Source organism: Nelumbo lutea, chromosome 1, assembly GCF_056320005.1.
Source record: "Nelumbo lutea isolate HS-2025 chromosome 1, American lotus-T2T, whole genome shotgun sequence".
In the NCBI taxonomy this organism is placed as follows: Eukaryota; Viridiplantae; Streptophyta; class Magnoliopsida; order Proteales; family Nelumbonaceae; genus Nelumbo; species Nelumbo lutea.
Genome location: NC_142684.1, coordinates 46505689 through 46520250, shown reverse-complemented (window position 1 = coordinate 46520250; position 14562 = coordinate 46505689). Strand labels below are relative to the sequence as shown.

The 14562-nt window shown below is 40.4% G+C and overlaps 1 protein-coding gene across 1 annotated transcript in view; it reads right to left on the bottom strand.

The window, feature by feature from the left end:
* Positions 1-13032, bottom strand: part of TIC22-III (Tic22-like family protein) — a 60476-nt gene extending 47444 nt beyond the window's left edge. The window contains exons 1-2 of the mRNA XM_088966008.1: positions 12148-13032; positions 11722-11796 (exon numbers count right to left, since the gene is read on the bottom strand). Coding sequence (XP_088822134.1) covers positions 11722-11796; positions 12148-12729 — 657 coding nt within the window. The 5' untranslated portion in view covers positions 12730-13032. The remainder of the gene's footprint in view (positions 1-11721; positions 11797-12147) is intronic.
* Positions 13033-14562: the final 1530 nt, after the last annotated feature.

Here is a 14562-nt window from a genome sequence, read left to right as displayed (position 1 = left end):
TTGCCTCATTATGCCATATTCTAGGTTCAACCCAAAGAACTTTTCTTGCCAAAGAGATTTCAAAGTAGAGAAGTAAATGGCAAGACATTTCTTCCCAATCTTAATTATCAAATTGTTGATTTCACTTAACTAATAAACCCTTGCAACATCCAATGCCTGGAAATAGGTTTCAGCAACACCATCCCATATTTCTTTTGAAGTTTTTGCCTACATAAAATTATGGCTGATGTGTGAATGCATAGAGTTAAGAAGCCAAGAAGCCACAACATCACCATATAATTTTCTTGCACCCATTTTGCTTAAGACGTGTTTGTAGAAGCAGATTTTTAGTTTCTCCAATTATGTAACCAATCTTCTCATGCTCATTGTGAGTGGTGTGGTAAGGCTACGTGTGGTGGTCTCCTTGAAAGACAAAAAAAGGCTGGGAGCAAAGTGTGTAGACTAAGGGCTTCTATCGGCAGAGTCATGTGCTCATTATGATTCATGCCTCCCTTTATAAGGAGAGATCCCAAGGTCCTGAAAGGAAGGAGCCAAAAGAGTTTGATTTCCATTTGGAAAGGGAATGTTTGATTCGGTGTCAATTGTCAGGGGGACACTGCTAAGGGTTCGCCATGTGTCTTATGAGATCTCTCCAGAACGAGATTTCCTTCCATCTGAGGATTTTCATAATACATGTATGCTACTTCCTTTTGCGGGTCTCCTATATTGGCGTGGCGTAGATGATGTCAGTGCTAGTCTTACGTGTCTCTCTTAATCCTATTGGGCGTCCTGTTACGAGTGACATCGACTAGTCATCGTCTTTTTCGTCCGTCGCCGATTTGCGATGTCTCTAAGCTCATCACAAGTTCGCAATGGCCTTGAGCTCATCGCAAGTTCACGATGGCCCTGAGCCCATCGCAAGTTCGTGATGGCCCTAAGCTCATCGCAAGCTTGCAATGGCTTTGGGCTCATCGCAGATCCATGGCAACCTCAAGTTTGTCATCAGCACTGTGGCTGAGTTCATCGCAAGTTTGTGGTGACTTTGAGCTCATCGCAAGCTCGTGCAGGCTTTGAGCTAATCACAAGTCTATGCGGGCTTTGAGCTCATCGGAAATCTATGACGAGTTGCGAACTCGTCACGGGCATTTTTGTAGCATTAGTTTAGCGCCTTCTGTACTATTACAGTCGTGGTGAACAACATGTACCTACACCACCAATGTAGATTTTAATGGATTGTGACCACTCCAAATAATTTGTTTCATCTAATCATAAAGATGTAATGGATGCATTGAGAAACTCCCTGGCATTCCTAAAAATAAGAGATTGGTCCAGCACTAAGGGTGCCAATGGATCGGATTGGATCAAATCCGAGATCCGCTCCAATTTGGATCTTTGAAACAGATTCGGACCCCCTATCCGATCCGATATATATTATATATTTATAAATATAAGCATATATAATACATATATACATATGTTATTTATTTATATAAATATATTTTTTATATTATATTTTTAAAAATTTGTTATATTATTTATTTTTTATAAAATAAACATGTATATATATGATGAAAATAATTCAAAATACTTGAAATTTTTGTTTTTATTTTATTTAAATTAGTATATTTCATTTTTCTTTTAATAATTTATTAATTTTTAAAGAAAACAAGTCAAATCAGATTCCGAAGATCCGACTCACCAATAGGATTCGAATTCAAATTGAGTCCTATAAGATCGGATCCAACATGAACAGTGTTGGGTTGGATTCAAATATACCCTGATTTCAATCCGATCCAATCCGTTTGCTATTAGACAGTGTATGTCCTCCAATCAGATTGATGTACAAATATATTTATTGTAAATGAATAAAAGTACATTATTGTTTCATTTTGATATTGGTATGTTTCTTTGTAATTACCCCTTAAATTGGGCACTAATGAGACTAGTGTTAGCTTAGAATGTTCTCAGCCATTGGATAGACTTGGAGAGTTTGTCCTGCCAAGGCAAACACTGATGTGCTGCTAAAGAAATTGGGGCAGCTTGTCCTACCTACTAGGGTTAGACCCAAAGCACATGCAGTGTGTGTTTGGATGAAACACTAAACCCGGACCATTTCCAGTTATGCCCTAGACCTTGGAAATTGATGGGCAAAACTGGAAAGTTACACATAACCCCTAAACTTGATTATGGTACTGCATTATGTGTTGGATTGGGCTACCTTTGATATGCCAATCAGTGAGATCCATCAAAAGTAAAACCTGGGTATATTGGGGCAATTTGAGAATTCACTTGAGTGGGTGATATACTTATATGATATATATATTAATGTTTTATGAAAAATGTTTGCAAAAGGTTTTAATTCCCGGGATTCATTCGAATAGAAAGTGTGACACTACACCTTGCAGCCAAGGGAGAGGCCCTTCCCTGTCAAGTAGTGTTTGATCATTATGGGTCGAGAAGTTAAGCGTAAGAGACTATTACAAGACTGATTACCTGATGAATTTTAGCTTACTTAAGTCCATTATCCTTGGGTCTTCATAAGAGGGCTGAGTTCAATGATCATTTAGGTGTAAATGCTAGGCCCATATTGAGCCCATAGTGATATACGCAGGGGTTCACTGCATTTAGCAATGAATTCGGCCAAACCTTTCTAGAGAGGTTGGGCCGAACACATGTGGACTTATGTGAGGTCATTGTGTGGTCCCACGCCATACAAATCAGGCCTAAGTTGGCCATGCAACATCTTGGGTCATAAGCCTTTGAAGTAAATGGGCCTAATGCCCATAATTAATAAGATTAAGTAAATTGTCACATGACAACTTGCTCTAGGTCAAATCTGGGTTTGGAAATGGATACAAAGCACTCATCCTCTTAAGAGGATAAGGCTTATTTCTTAATAGAGTCCAAATCCAAATTAGATTTGGATAATCTCCTAATTTGATTAGGAGAGTGCTCCATAACCATAAGGAGATAAAAGAAGAAGAGGTCGAACCAGATTAGAACACTACTCTCTTGTTCTCTCTTCTTCTCTTTTGTCTTCCAATAAACCCTATCACGACCTAGGCTTTCAAGAACTAATTTATATCAGTTTTCTTCTTTGTTTTTGCAAGAAAAACTCAGAAGAAAATCAGACTCACTTACCTCATTCGATTCAAGCAAATTGGACCACAATTTTGCTGAAAATAGTGTTGTTGAATTGGTTTCATCTACACACTACACCATCTTCAGCAGAGGTTGGTTTTATGACTGATTTGGGAGTGAATTTCCACCTTGGGATTTGCATTTGTGAAATCCGTATCAGGTATACATCTCCCTCTTTGTTTGGTTTTAAATCTGGTTCAGTTCAATGCAAGATCGATAATGCAGTTTTTCAAAACATAGGGAATTCGATTCCCAAAAGAATTGGGAAATTTTTGAAATTTGGCCCAGCCATCCAGCATGGTTTAGCCATCCATATGATGAATCCTAAACCTTCTTACATTTGCATCCCTATCCAGCACTATTTTGAAACCACTTCCAGATGATTCCATTGAAATAACAATGAATCCCCAACACTACAGCCTTAGGAAATAGGAATCAAGCCCAAGACATACACTAAGTAGCCTTAGGCTGATCGCTGATGTGTGGCTATTAATCTCCTGCTAATATCCTGCAATTACATGACTACTATTTGGGATTACTTCTTTTCATGTTTTGGTTGTAGGTGGCACCCTCCAAGGCAGTACAGACTTTATTTGACTCAACTCTTCTCTACCCTGCACGAAAGAGGGGTAAAATCATTTGGAGATGCACAAGAGCAGTAGTATTGTGGTCTATGTGGGAGGAAAAAAAAATTCAAGGCTTTTCAAGGAGAGAACTATTTTGAAAGTCAGCAATGGCATTCTGATCAAGGTAGCTCGTTTGGTCAAAATGTCAGATTTGCTTGCTCCTTTCCCCATCGATGATATTTGCAGGAGGTAGCAACAAGTGGCCGAACCTTCTACTGGAAAAAAGAAATTCCATGCTGTTTGGAGACCTCCTTGTTCCCCTTTTATAAGCTGAATTTTGATGGATGCAGCCTAGGCAACCCAGGGCTATCATGGATTGGAGGTGTGATTGCTGATTAGAAATAATGCAGGTGAAATAATTGCTTTATTTTCAACACCAATTTGGATGAGCAACTCAACAACAGCATAACTCATGGCAGTGTTAAAAGATTTACGAAAGATTAAATCTTTGAATTATACAAATGTTATCATTGAAGGCAATTCCAAGGTAGTCACAAACTGGATGAAGAGCAATCAGGAGGGTTTATGGTTCTACAGACATATCGTAAGGGAAATAAGAAGCATTTTGAGGCAAATGAATACTACCATTAGTTGGGTTCCTAGAGGGGGTGTATTATTGTAATGGGTTCCCTTTGTTCTGCTTTGAGGTTGTGGCTAGCTAAGGCTATCCATACATGTAATGTACTATACTTTTTATAACATCAATAAAAACCTTTGCTTTGTTACTGATCAAAAATAAAAAATAAAATAAAATCTTTAACTGATGAACAGAAACTGACGACGGCAACAACAAACAACAATGGCAGATGGCAAATGGCATTCGGAAACAAATCATCCATGCTCCTGCTCCTCCTTTCTGAGATTCTCTTTCTTTTTCTTTTTCTCATCATATATAAAAGCCCTTAACACTTAACCTAATATTCTTAGCTAAGGGTTGAGAACTAGATTCAACCCACTAATCCCATCTAAAGGTTGTTTTTAGTTTGATGGGTTGACCCATACAACCCGGACAGTCAAATCGGTGAATTGTTACTAAGATAGAAAAAAGGTCAACCTCCAATTTGAGTTTTCAAATATTGCCCCTCGTTGTGTACCAAATAATAAAAAAAATGGACCTTGGGGAGTTTTTCTTTGCTCGATCTTCCAATTCCTACCAGCCAGTGGTAAGTTCCACTGGACCTTCCAGTGGTGAGCCAAAGGTGGTTGACTTTGGGGTTTTGTCTCAGGAGGTTGTGATGTTTTCTGTGAATTACCCCTTAAACAGGGCACTTATGAGACTCGTGTTAATGTAGAATGTTCTCAGCCATTGGATAGACTTGGGGAGTTTATCCTGCCAAGACTGACACTGATGTGCTACCAAACAGTTAGAGCAGCTTGTCTCAACTGCTACGGTTAGACCCCAAACACAGAAAGTGTGTGTTTGGAAATAGATGGGCAAAACTGAAAATTTACACAACCCCAGACTTGATTATGGTACTGCTCTAGGTGTTGGATTGGGCTGTCTTTATATGCCAATCAATGAAATCCATCAAGGGTCAACACCTGGGCATGTTGGGGTAGTTTGGGAATTCACCTGAGTGGGTGATCATAGTGATAGAATCGGTCCCTTTGTTGGACAAAGTGAATATCAAGGTTTACACTCTCTCTGACGGAAACCTAAACTGCCAACTGTGGATTTCAACTGTATTTGAAATTTGTTTTCGCAAAATATATTTATATGTTATATACTACTATTTTATGAAAAAGGTTTGCAAAAGATTTTAATTTCGGGATCCATCTAAGCAGAGAGTGTGGCACTGCACCTTGCAACCAGGGGAGAAGTCATTCCCTGTCGGGTAGTGTCATGATCATTATGGGCTGAGAGGTTAAGTGTAAGAGACCATTACAAGGTTGATTACCTAGTGGGCTTTATCTCACTTAATTCCATTATCCTTGGGTCTTCATAAGGTGGTTGAGTCCAATGATCATTTATGTGTAAATGTTGGGCCTAGACTGAGCCCATGCTGATTGGCTCAGGGATTCGCTGCTCTAAACAGTGAATTCGACCTAGCCTCTTACAGAGGTGGGGCTGGACCCTTATGGACTTGAAAGAGACCTTTGTAGGGTCCCACGCCATACAATATCAGGCCTAATGTGGCCATGCAACACCTAGGATCATGAGCCTTTGAAGAAAATGTGCCAAAGGCCCAATATTAATAAGATTAAATAAGTTGTCACATGACAACTTAATTAATGTTTGGTATGGATTTGGCATTGGGTATGGAGCACTTATCCTCTCAAGAGGATAATGTTTAATTGTTAAAAGAGTCTAGATCCAATTCAGATCTAGATAATCTCCTAATTAGATTAGGAGAATGCTACATTAAGAGATAAAAGAAGAAGAGGGCGAACTAGACCTGAACACCTCTCTTTCTTGTTCTCTCTTTTTCTCTCTTGTCTCCCAAGAAACCCTAGAACAACCTATGCTGTCAAGAACTGATTTTGATCAGTTTTCTTCTTTGTTTTTGCAAGAAAAACTCAGAAGAATTTCAGGCTCAATTTCCCCACTCGATCCAAACAAATTGGATAGCATATTTGTCGAAATCAAGTGTTGCTGAGTCGGTTCTCTGTACACTGCGCCATCTTCAATTGAAGGCCAGTTTTTAAGACTGATATTGGGCGTGAACTACCACCTTAGGAGCTGTGATTTATGGTCTCCGTATCAAGTACTATCTCCCTTATCTTTGGCTTCAAATCTGGTCCGATTCAATGCAAGAACGATTCTAGAATTTCATATTTCAATTTACTGGGAAATCAGTTCCCAAGAAGGTTAGAAAATTTTTGAAATTTCAGCCAGCCATCTTGCATGGTTTGGCCATCCATCTGATGGATTGTAACCCTATTCCAACACCTTCCAATGGTGAGCCAAAGGTTGTTGACTTTGGGGTTTTGTTTCAAGAGGTTGTGAATTTGGGGGAGCCTTGCCTTATAATTCTGTTGGGACAGTAAAGATGATTTTGGGTGGAGTTGATAATTTAAGTGGTGGCCATTCACAAGGTTTGGAGGTGGGGAAGGTGGTTGGCTTGGGGGATGAGATGGAGAGAGAAAAGATGGGTAAGGTAGAAGGATAGACAGTAGTTTTTGGTGGCTTTGTGGAATCTAAATGTGCCAACCCTGCTCTGAACAAAGCAATGTGTTTTGAAAGTAGGGATGAGTCTTTTGTTGCTAAAGTGATTGTTGGGAAGCTAGGTGTCAACCTAGGACGTAGGAGGAAGACAAGAAGTTTGGACAAAACTCATTTAATGCATGTTACTAAGGTTTTCTCGTGTCTTAAGGATGGTCTTGTTGTTTTACCAAAAAAAAAAAAGGATGGTCTTGCTGGGGCAGGCCCAACCAATAAATTTAAATTATACAAAAGAAGAGGAGCTAAATGTAGAGGGCCAAGATTTGATATTCCTGTTGGAGGTGTGGAGGAAAATTGGAAGGAAGATAAGAAGTGGAGGGAGAGGTGGCATCAAAGGGGAGGAGGTGAAGCAAGGAAGCGTGGATTTAAAGAAGCTTGTCAATAGGGAGGTGGAGGTCAGCAAATCTTTGGATTTGTTCTTCTTGGGAGGTGAGGCTTTCGCTAAAATGGCTTTTGAGGAGTTTGAAATGAGAAGGAAGAGTGTCTTAAGAAATCATTAATAGGGGACGGGGGAGAAATTTGGAATTAGGAAGGAGGGGCAGAAGAATTTTTTGTTTCTAAGGAATGAGTGTCCCATTGGAAATTTGAAAAGTTATCTTTTTCTGATGAATTTGAAGCTCTTGTGAGGTGTTTTCTTGTGCTTTGTTTGATTTATGCTTGTTGAGTGGTGCCATCTTGGCACCAATGGCGGATGTATCCAACTTTCATTAATGAAGTTTTTCTTTTCAATTATCAAAATAATAATAATAATAATAATAATAATAAGCCTTGAACAGTGATATCATCATGTGTGAGAATATGCTGACTGGTGATGTCAAGCTCAGGATTTAACCCAAAAAAAAAAAAACTCCAATACGGTTTCTCCCAACCAACTTCCTATACGTAGAAAAATCCTTGGGACCCTCTCGTTCCAGACTCTAGATGAACTAACTCCTGCCAATAAGACTTAAAAGTTGAGAAGTACTAGTTGCTTCTTTCCTTATTTCAGATTATTCACTTCACACAATAGGCCCTTGCGACATTCATAACCTGAGATTAAGTCTTTGCAACATTACCCAACGCCCTTTTAGCATTCTTTGTCTATAAATAGTTCCTTCTAATCCCTTCCTTCTTTGCTCTTTCCAGACTCAAGGGTAAACCTATTACTGATTTTATCAGCTCTTCCTCTTCCTCTTCAAACTTGAGATGGAATTTGGGTTACACTAGAATCTGAAATTTCTAGTGTCTCTACCTTGGTTGACTTGTTGAATTCAAATAGTTTTGGGGGATTGGGGGGTAGTGTTCCAGATTCTAGAGTCTGGGCCCTCAATCAGTCAGGTTCTTTTTCTTGCAAATCCTTCTTAAACTCTCTTGTTGCCACTTCCTCCTTTCCTTGTTTCCCTGTTAAGGAGATTTGGTTTCTGCCCATCCCTCCTAAGGTCAGTGCTTTCTGTTGGGAAGTTTTCCATGGTTCCATCAACACCTATGACTTGCTTCAGAGAAAAAGAGCAAAGTGGTGCTTGTCCCCAAACTAGTGCTCCTTATGTAAGCTGAATGGTGAGACTGCTTTTCACCTCTTTATCTCCTGTCCTTTTGCTAACTTTATTTGGGAGTGGTTTTCCTCTCTATTTGGTTGCGACTGGAAACCTCCTGCTAATCCGGAAGATCTTTTTAGCTCCAACATATTCAGGTGCTCTAAAAGGAGAGGCAAAGTGATGGAAAATGCACTAGAGCAGCAGTGGCTTGGAAAATCCGGGAGGAAAGAAATCTAAGGATATTTGATGATAAGGAAAGAGGTGGAGATGCTGTGATTGAAGTGATAGCTATAAGGGTGTCACATTGGATGAACACTTTGAAAATATTTGCAGATTTTAAAACAGAAGATTTATTCAAATCATGGGGAACAATTGCAAACATTGCTTCTAGAAGACCTATTGTAACTGAATTGAGGTAGATGTTAGACAGTCTTGTATGCCCTTAGCTTCAATTGGATTTGATGTACTTTTGTTATTTAGTGGAAATAAATTAAAGTGCATGTTTGATTCATGTTGTTTGGTATAATTCTGTATAAGACCCTAAAACTGGACACTTATATAAACTTGTGTTAGTTTTAAATGTTCACAGCCATTGGATAAGTCTGGGGAGATTTATCCTGCCAAGGCTGATACTGATGTGCCACCAAGTGTTGGGATGGCTTGTTTCGAACATCAGGGTAAGACCCAAGGCACATGCAGTATGGGATTGCTTGAACCCTTGAACTGGACCAGATTTTCCAGTATTGCCCTAGGCCTTGGAGACAGATGGGCAAAACTAGAAAGTTACACCTGACCCCCTAGACTCGATTATGACACATCACTAGGTGTCAGATCAGGCTGTCTTTGATGTGTCAATCAGTGAGATCCTTAGTGGGGGTCAAAACCTGGACATGTTGGGGCAGTCTGAGAATTCATCTGAGTGAGTGGTCATAGTGACAGGATCAGCCCCTTTGTCGGACAATGGTAATGATCGGTAATGCACTCTCTCTGATGGAAACCAAACTGCCGGTAGTTGATTTCAACCGTTGGAATTTTGTTTTGCAAAATTAATATATATATATATTGTACGGTTTCAAAAGATTTGCAAAAAGGTTTTAATTCTCGGGATCCATGTGAGTAGAGAGTGCGGCTCTGTTCCTTGCAGCCGAGAGAGAGGTCTTCTCTTGTCGGGCAGTGCTTGATCATTAAGGGCTGAGAGGTTAAGTGTAAGACCATTTAGGATAATACCTGATGGGCTAATCTTGCACCTGCCCACAGTCCCTGGGTTTTTATAAGATGGCTTGGCCCAGGGACCACTTAATGTAAGTGTTGGGCCCATACGGTCCATGTGATGGGCTCAAGGGGGTCACTGAGTCTTTCAGTGAATTCAGCTAGGCCTTGTAACAAAGGCTGGGCCGAACCCATGTGACTAGTGTGTAGATCAATGCTTGGGTTCCACGCCATACAAAGAATCCCAACTAGGCAGTAGGTTGGAAACTGGTTAAACACTGAACACTTAATGGGCCAAAAGCCCATTTCGAACTGGGCTGATATGATCACCAGTTCATGAGGCGAATCTGAGATTAGTGTTAGTAAAAGGATTGGGTCTTTGACCTTATCCACTCTAAGAGACCAAATTCAAATTAGATTTGAATCTGGTAACCTCCTGATAAGATCAGGAGTTAACTAACTTAATCTGCAGATAGGATTAAGATTAACCCCTATCCAAATACTGATTTGGATTGGGATAACTCCCAAAATATTGGGAGGTTTCTTAATCAAGAAGAAAGAGGAGAAAACCCTAGCAGAAATATCAGATTTCAAATTAGGGGTTTGAGTAAGCAAGAAACACATCCTGCAATCTGAGATTTGATCTCTGACAGACTCCAGAGAGAAGAGACAGTTCTGCCCTCTTCATCCCTAGACTTCTCCTCCTTCAGCCGCCGCCACTCCCTGTTGGAAGATTGGATCTTTGCAGCAACAGGAAGTCAAGAAAGCAGTTCCTGACAATAGTCTTGCAAGAAAGACAAAAGGATTCGGTGTTCAAAGTTTCCAGAGGGTTCTTGTGAAGAATCCAGTGTAGGACGCACCCTGCTGGTTCCGTTCCATCCACAGCTGTGTCATCTTCAGCAGGAGCGGATCTTGGTTTCTTCTTTGGGCGTGAACACCAACTTTGGGAGATATTATTTCTCTGGATCAGGTATAATCCTTCCTGTTTCTTTTTGGTTCAGATCTGGTTTGTTTATGATTCAAGTAGGATCCTTGAATAATGTATTCTAAATTTAGGGAATATGATTCCCAGTTGGAAGGTAGGAAATTTCTTTTGAAATTCGCCCTCCATTTCGCACCCTTCTTGGCGTCCATTAGATGGATCCTACCATTCTTTCAGTGGTATCAGAGCCAGGTTCGAATCTTGAACCAAAAGAAAATCAGATATAACTCTGCGCAGATGAACAGAAAATGTTCTGCCAAGATCTGTGCAGATTGCTTTCTTTTTTTCAAGAAATGGTTTATTGTTAAGGGCGTTTGATCTGAAATTAATTTTGTTAAATCCAAAAATTTATTTAGATTTGTTCTTTATTTATTTTTTATTTAATGGATTGTTCGAACCTGGACCACTCGATCAAGGCAGAATTGATGTTTGATGGCATTAGTGCATGGGTTGAAATTAGGGAAGACACTGAACTATAAAAATCTTTTGGTGAAAGGTGACTCTTGGACAATCATTGGGTCGATGACTAGCAACAGAAAAGGAAGATGGTTCTATAGGAACCCCATTAGAGAGACAACATGTTTAGAAACCATGAAGATGAAAGTTTAACAATTTATTCAGGACCCATACATCAAGGTAACTCGATCAAGGCAGAATTGATTTTTGATGGCATTAGTGCATGGGTTGAAATTAGGGAAGATACTGAACTATAAAAATGTTTTGGTGGAAGGTGACTCTTGGACAAACATTGGGTGGATGACTAGCAACAGAAAAGGTCGATGGTTCTATAGGAACCCCATTAGAGAGACAACATGTTTAGAAATGCAGCTGAGAGCTACACTCAGCTGGACAAGAACAGTAACTGGGATGGCAGATGCATTAGCAAGACAAGGGGCCAACAGGATCCAAATGTTTTGGGGATCCACTGATTGGGAACTTGTGAACTCTGTATCCTAACTAAAGGAAAAGGATTTGGGGTTTGGGAGTTTAGCTCCCTTATGTAAGTATAGAATGCCTTGGCACAATCAATGCTGTAAATAGTATCATTCTTTATCCACAACTAATAAAATTTTCAAGTTATCCATCAAAAAAATTAGCATCACTCACCGTAAGTGCATGTTTTATTTGAGAAGAGTCGGGTATAAACCTAAAGGCAACACCATCAACCTTCAGCTGGAAAACCTGCATCACCCATAAATTATTAGACTATATTAACAAACATTAAACCTCTGTCTTTATTCTTTCATCATCCACTACTTCTCCAATCAAATAATGCAGAAATTAAAAATCAAACAAATAACCAAGTAATAAGGTTATATTGCAGTCAATCAATCATGCAGTACAATAAAACATTGCAATATCAGGCAAATAGTGCAATACTATATTAATGGTGATGGAAAACAATGTGACATCATTGCAGACGATTCAGTGCAAAATACTTTATCAAAATTTCAATTCAAACACAAATATACGCACCAAAAATGTTGCGAAATTTGAAATGAAAAATAGAACAGAAAAAAGTCTGTACTTTACTTTGTTCAGAGCGACGGCGACAACTTTAGAACCACGGCGCATGCCAGGGTCCATAGACCTCATTTGCTCTAAAAGCGCTTCAGCATCCTCCCTCTTGAAGCAAAAAAGTCCAAGAGATTTCCCTGTCTTAACGCCCGAAACCAATACGAATTCTTCGGCGGAGTTGCTGAGAGCATATACAGGCACGCCGGCTAGACGCTCTTCAATAGCTTCAGTCGACATGGCAAGGTCAAAACGATGAACTGGCTCGTTGAGGGTCTCATTCTGTGCAGATACCCAAGCCCAAACCGGATTTCTGCTAGAAGAAGAAGCAGAGCCAAATCCAGAAATGCCTTTGCAAAACGCCCGTTTGGCTTGGTTTCCGAAATTCTCTAAAGCAAATTCGAAATGGGTTTTCAGGGCAGATGGGTTAGGATTCAAGAAAGAAAGGTTAGGCTGTTTCTGTTGTTTTTGATGTTGAAGAGAGTTTGAGATGTTCTGTAGAAAATCAGAGAAGTTGTTTTGAATGCTAAAGAAGGCTTGTTGGAGACAGGGCTTTGGAGCTGATGAATCCTCTGATTTATAGAACCTGGGAAACTGCATTTTCTCATAAACTATAAAGACAATGTGAGAACTTGGTTTGGCTTTCCCTCCACTCTACCTTGGAGCTGGAATTTGAGAAGAAGCGAGAAGGATTTCTGATCAGTGGGGGAGGACGTCCCCTCCCGTACTTTTGAATAAAATAGAAAAATAGCACTGGGAGACCCCAGCAATGGTTTATAAACGACTATAATATCCTGTAAACTGGTCGACTGGTTGACACTTCGACAGGGAACGGGAAGATGGCAATAGTGAATATACGGGCTCTGAGACCAAAGCCAAGTGAGTTGAACGATTTTATCCATGAAAGCTGAGAAACCCAATTTACGGATAAAAAATTTGGGTAAATTACAAATACCCCCTTGTATTATGGGGTCTGTGACAAAGACCCCTGTACTTTGTTTTGCAATAAATACCCCCTTTTTACTATGACTGTGAGACAAAGACCCCCTTCCGTTCAAAAAAACCATTATAATATTTTTTAATTCCAATATTACCCTCGGATGAAAAAACAATGTTCATCTTCCTCGACCTCGTACACTAACAATAGCGGCAGTAATCTCATCTACCTCAGATATTTTCAAATTTCTCTCTTCCTCTCTCTTTCCCAGATTTTTTCAAATCTAGAGTGCTATGTTCATGATACACTAACAGATCTGGAGGATAAAAATCCGGAGTGCACTATTGTAAATCCTACGGTGATCGTGTTCTATAACAGTATCATAGACAAGCTACACCTTCTTCATATGCATTGATGAGGGCAAATTCGGCCCTCCAATGACATTGTGACACATGGCACCTCAAAACAACTAGGTGACACCCGAAACCACTCAGGCAACAACTTGCCAAGTTGGTGGTGTCCAACCTGGCGGCCTGGCCTAGGCGCTGACTTGGCACATGCGTCGATCTGGCAACCTGCGAGATGTGCTCGCCGACAAATTCGGCATGCATACCCCATGATCATTGGAGGTTGGCCCTTGTTCCGGAAGATGGTCAACGTGCATGGCAGTTACCTCCGAGGATCTCGGACAATTTAGACATGACCTCCCAATGGCATAGGGCGAGCAAGCAAGCAAGTAAGCAAGTTCTAGATCTCAGACTTTGTGATTTTTAGCTCGTAGTCTACTATGAGAGTACTGACTTAAGAATTGGAGTGACCTTGTCGGGTTAGCCACCCCGGGTCCTCTGACATTGGGTTCCTTGCAGGTCTCTAAAGATCAGCGAAGCTCATCAATCTAGTCCGCCACAAGCAGCTCGGCACCTGGTCAGCCTAGCACCTCACAGGCAACTCGGCACCTGGTCAGCCCGGCACCTCATAGGCAGCTCGGCCCTATAGTCATCTCGCCACCTAGGCTGCCTAGCTCGATTCAGCTCAGCAGCCAAAGTTCTCCACTTCGGCCTGAGTCATTGGCCACTTGGAAGCAAACCAAATGACGAGGTACTTAGCCAAAAAATTGATTCATCATGCACCTTCTTCATAAATGATAAATCCCATTTAACTAAGCTACCAGTATGCTGTAGGAGGGAGGTTTGGAAACGTTAATCCTACGAGGATCGCATTTTATAGTAGTATCATAGACAATTCCTATTGAGAGGTGAGTCAGAGACTTGGAATTTAATTCTAACCAAATCTACTCTCATAGACCTCAAGACTAGAATTATAACAGTATGATAGACAATCTCCTAGACTCCTGTGTTCATCTTATCATCTGTAACAAATTTAGGCTTGTGTCGGCAGGGATCGAACCGTTTGTGACCTTGTATCATCACGACCTGTCACAAGAACTAGAGGACAGATATGGGGGATGGTTGAGCCCTCTAATACAGTAAGCCCTT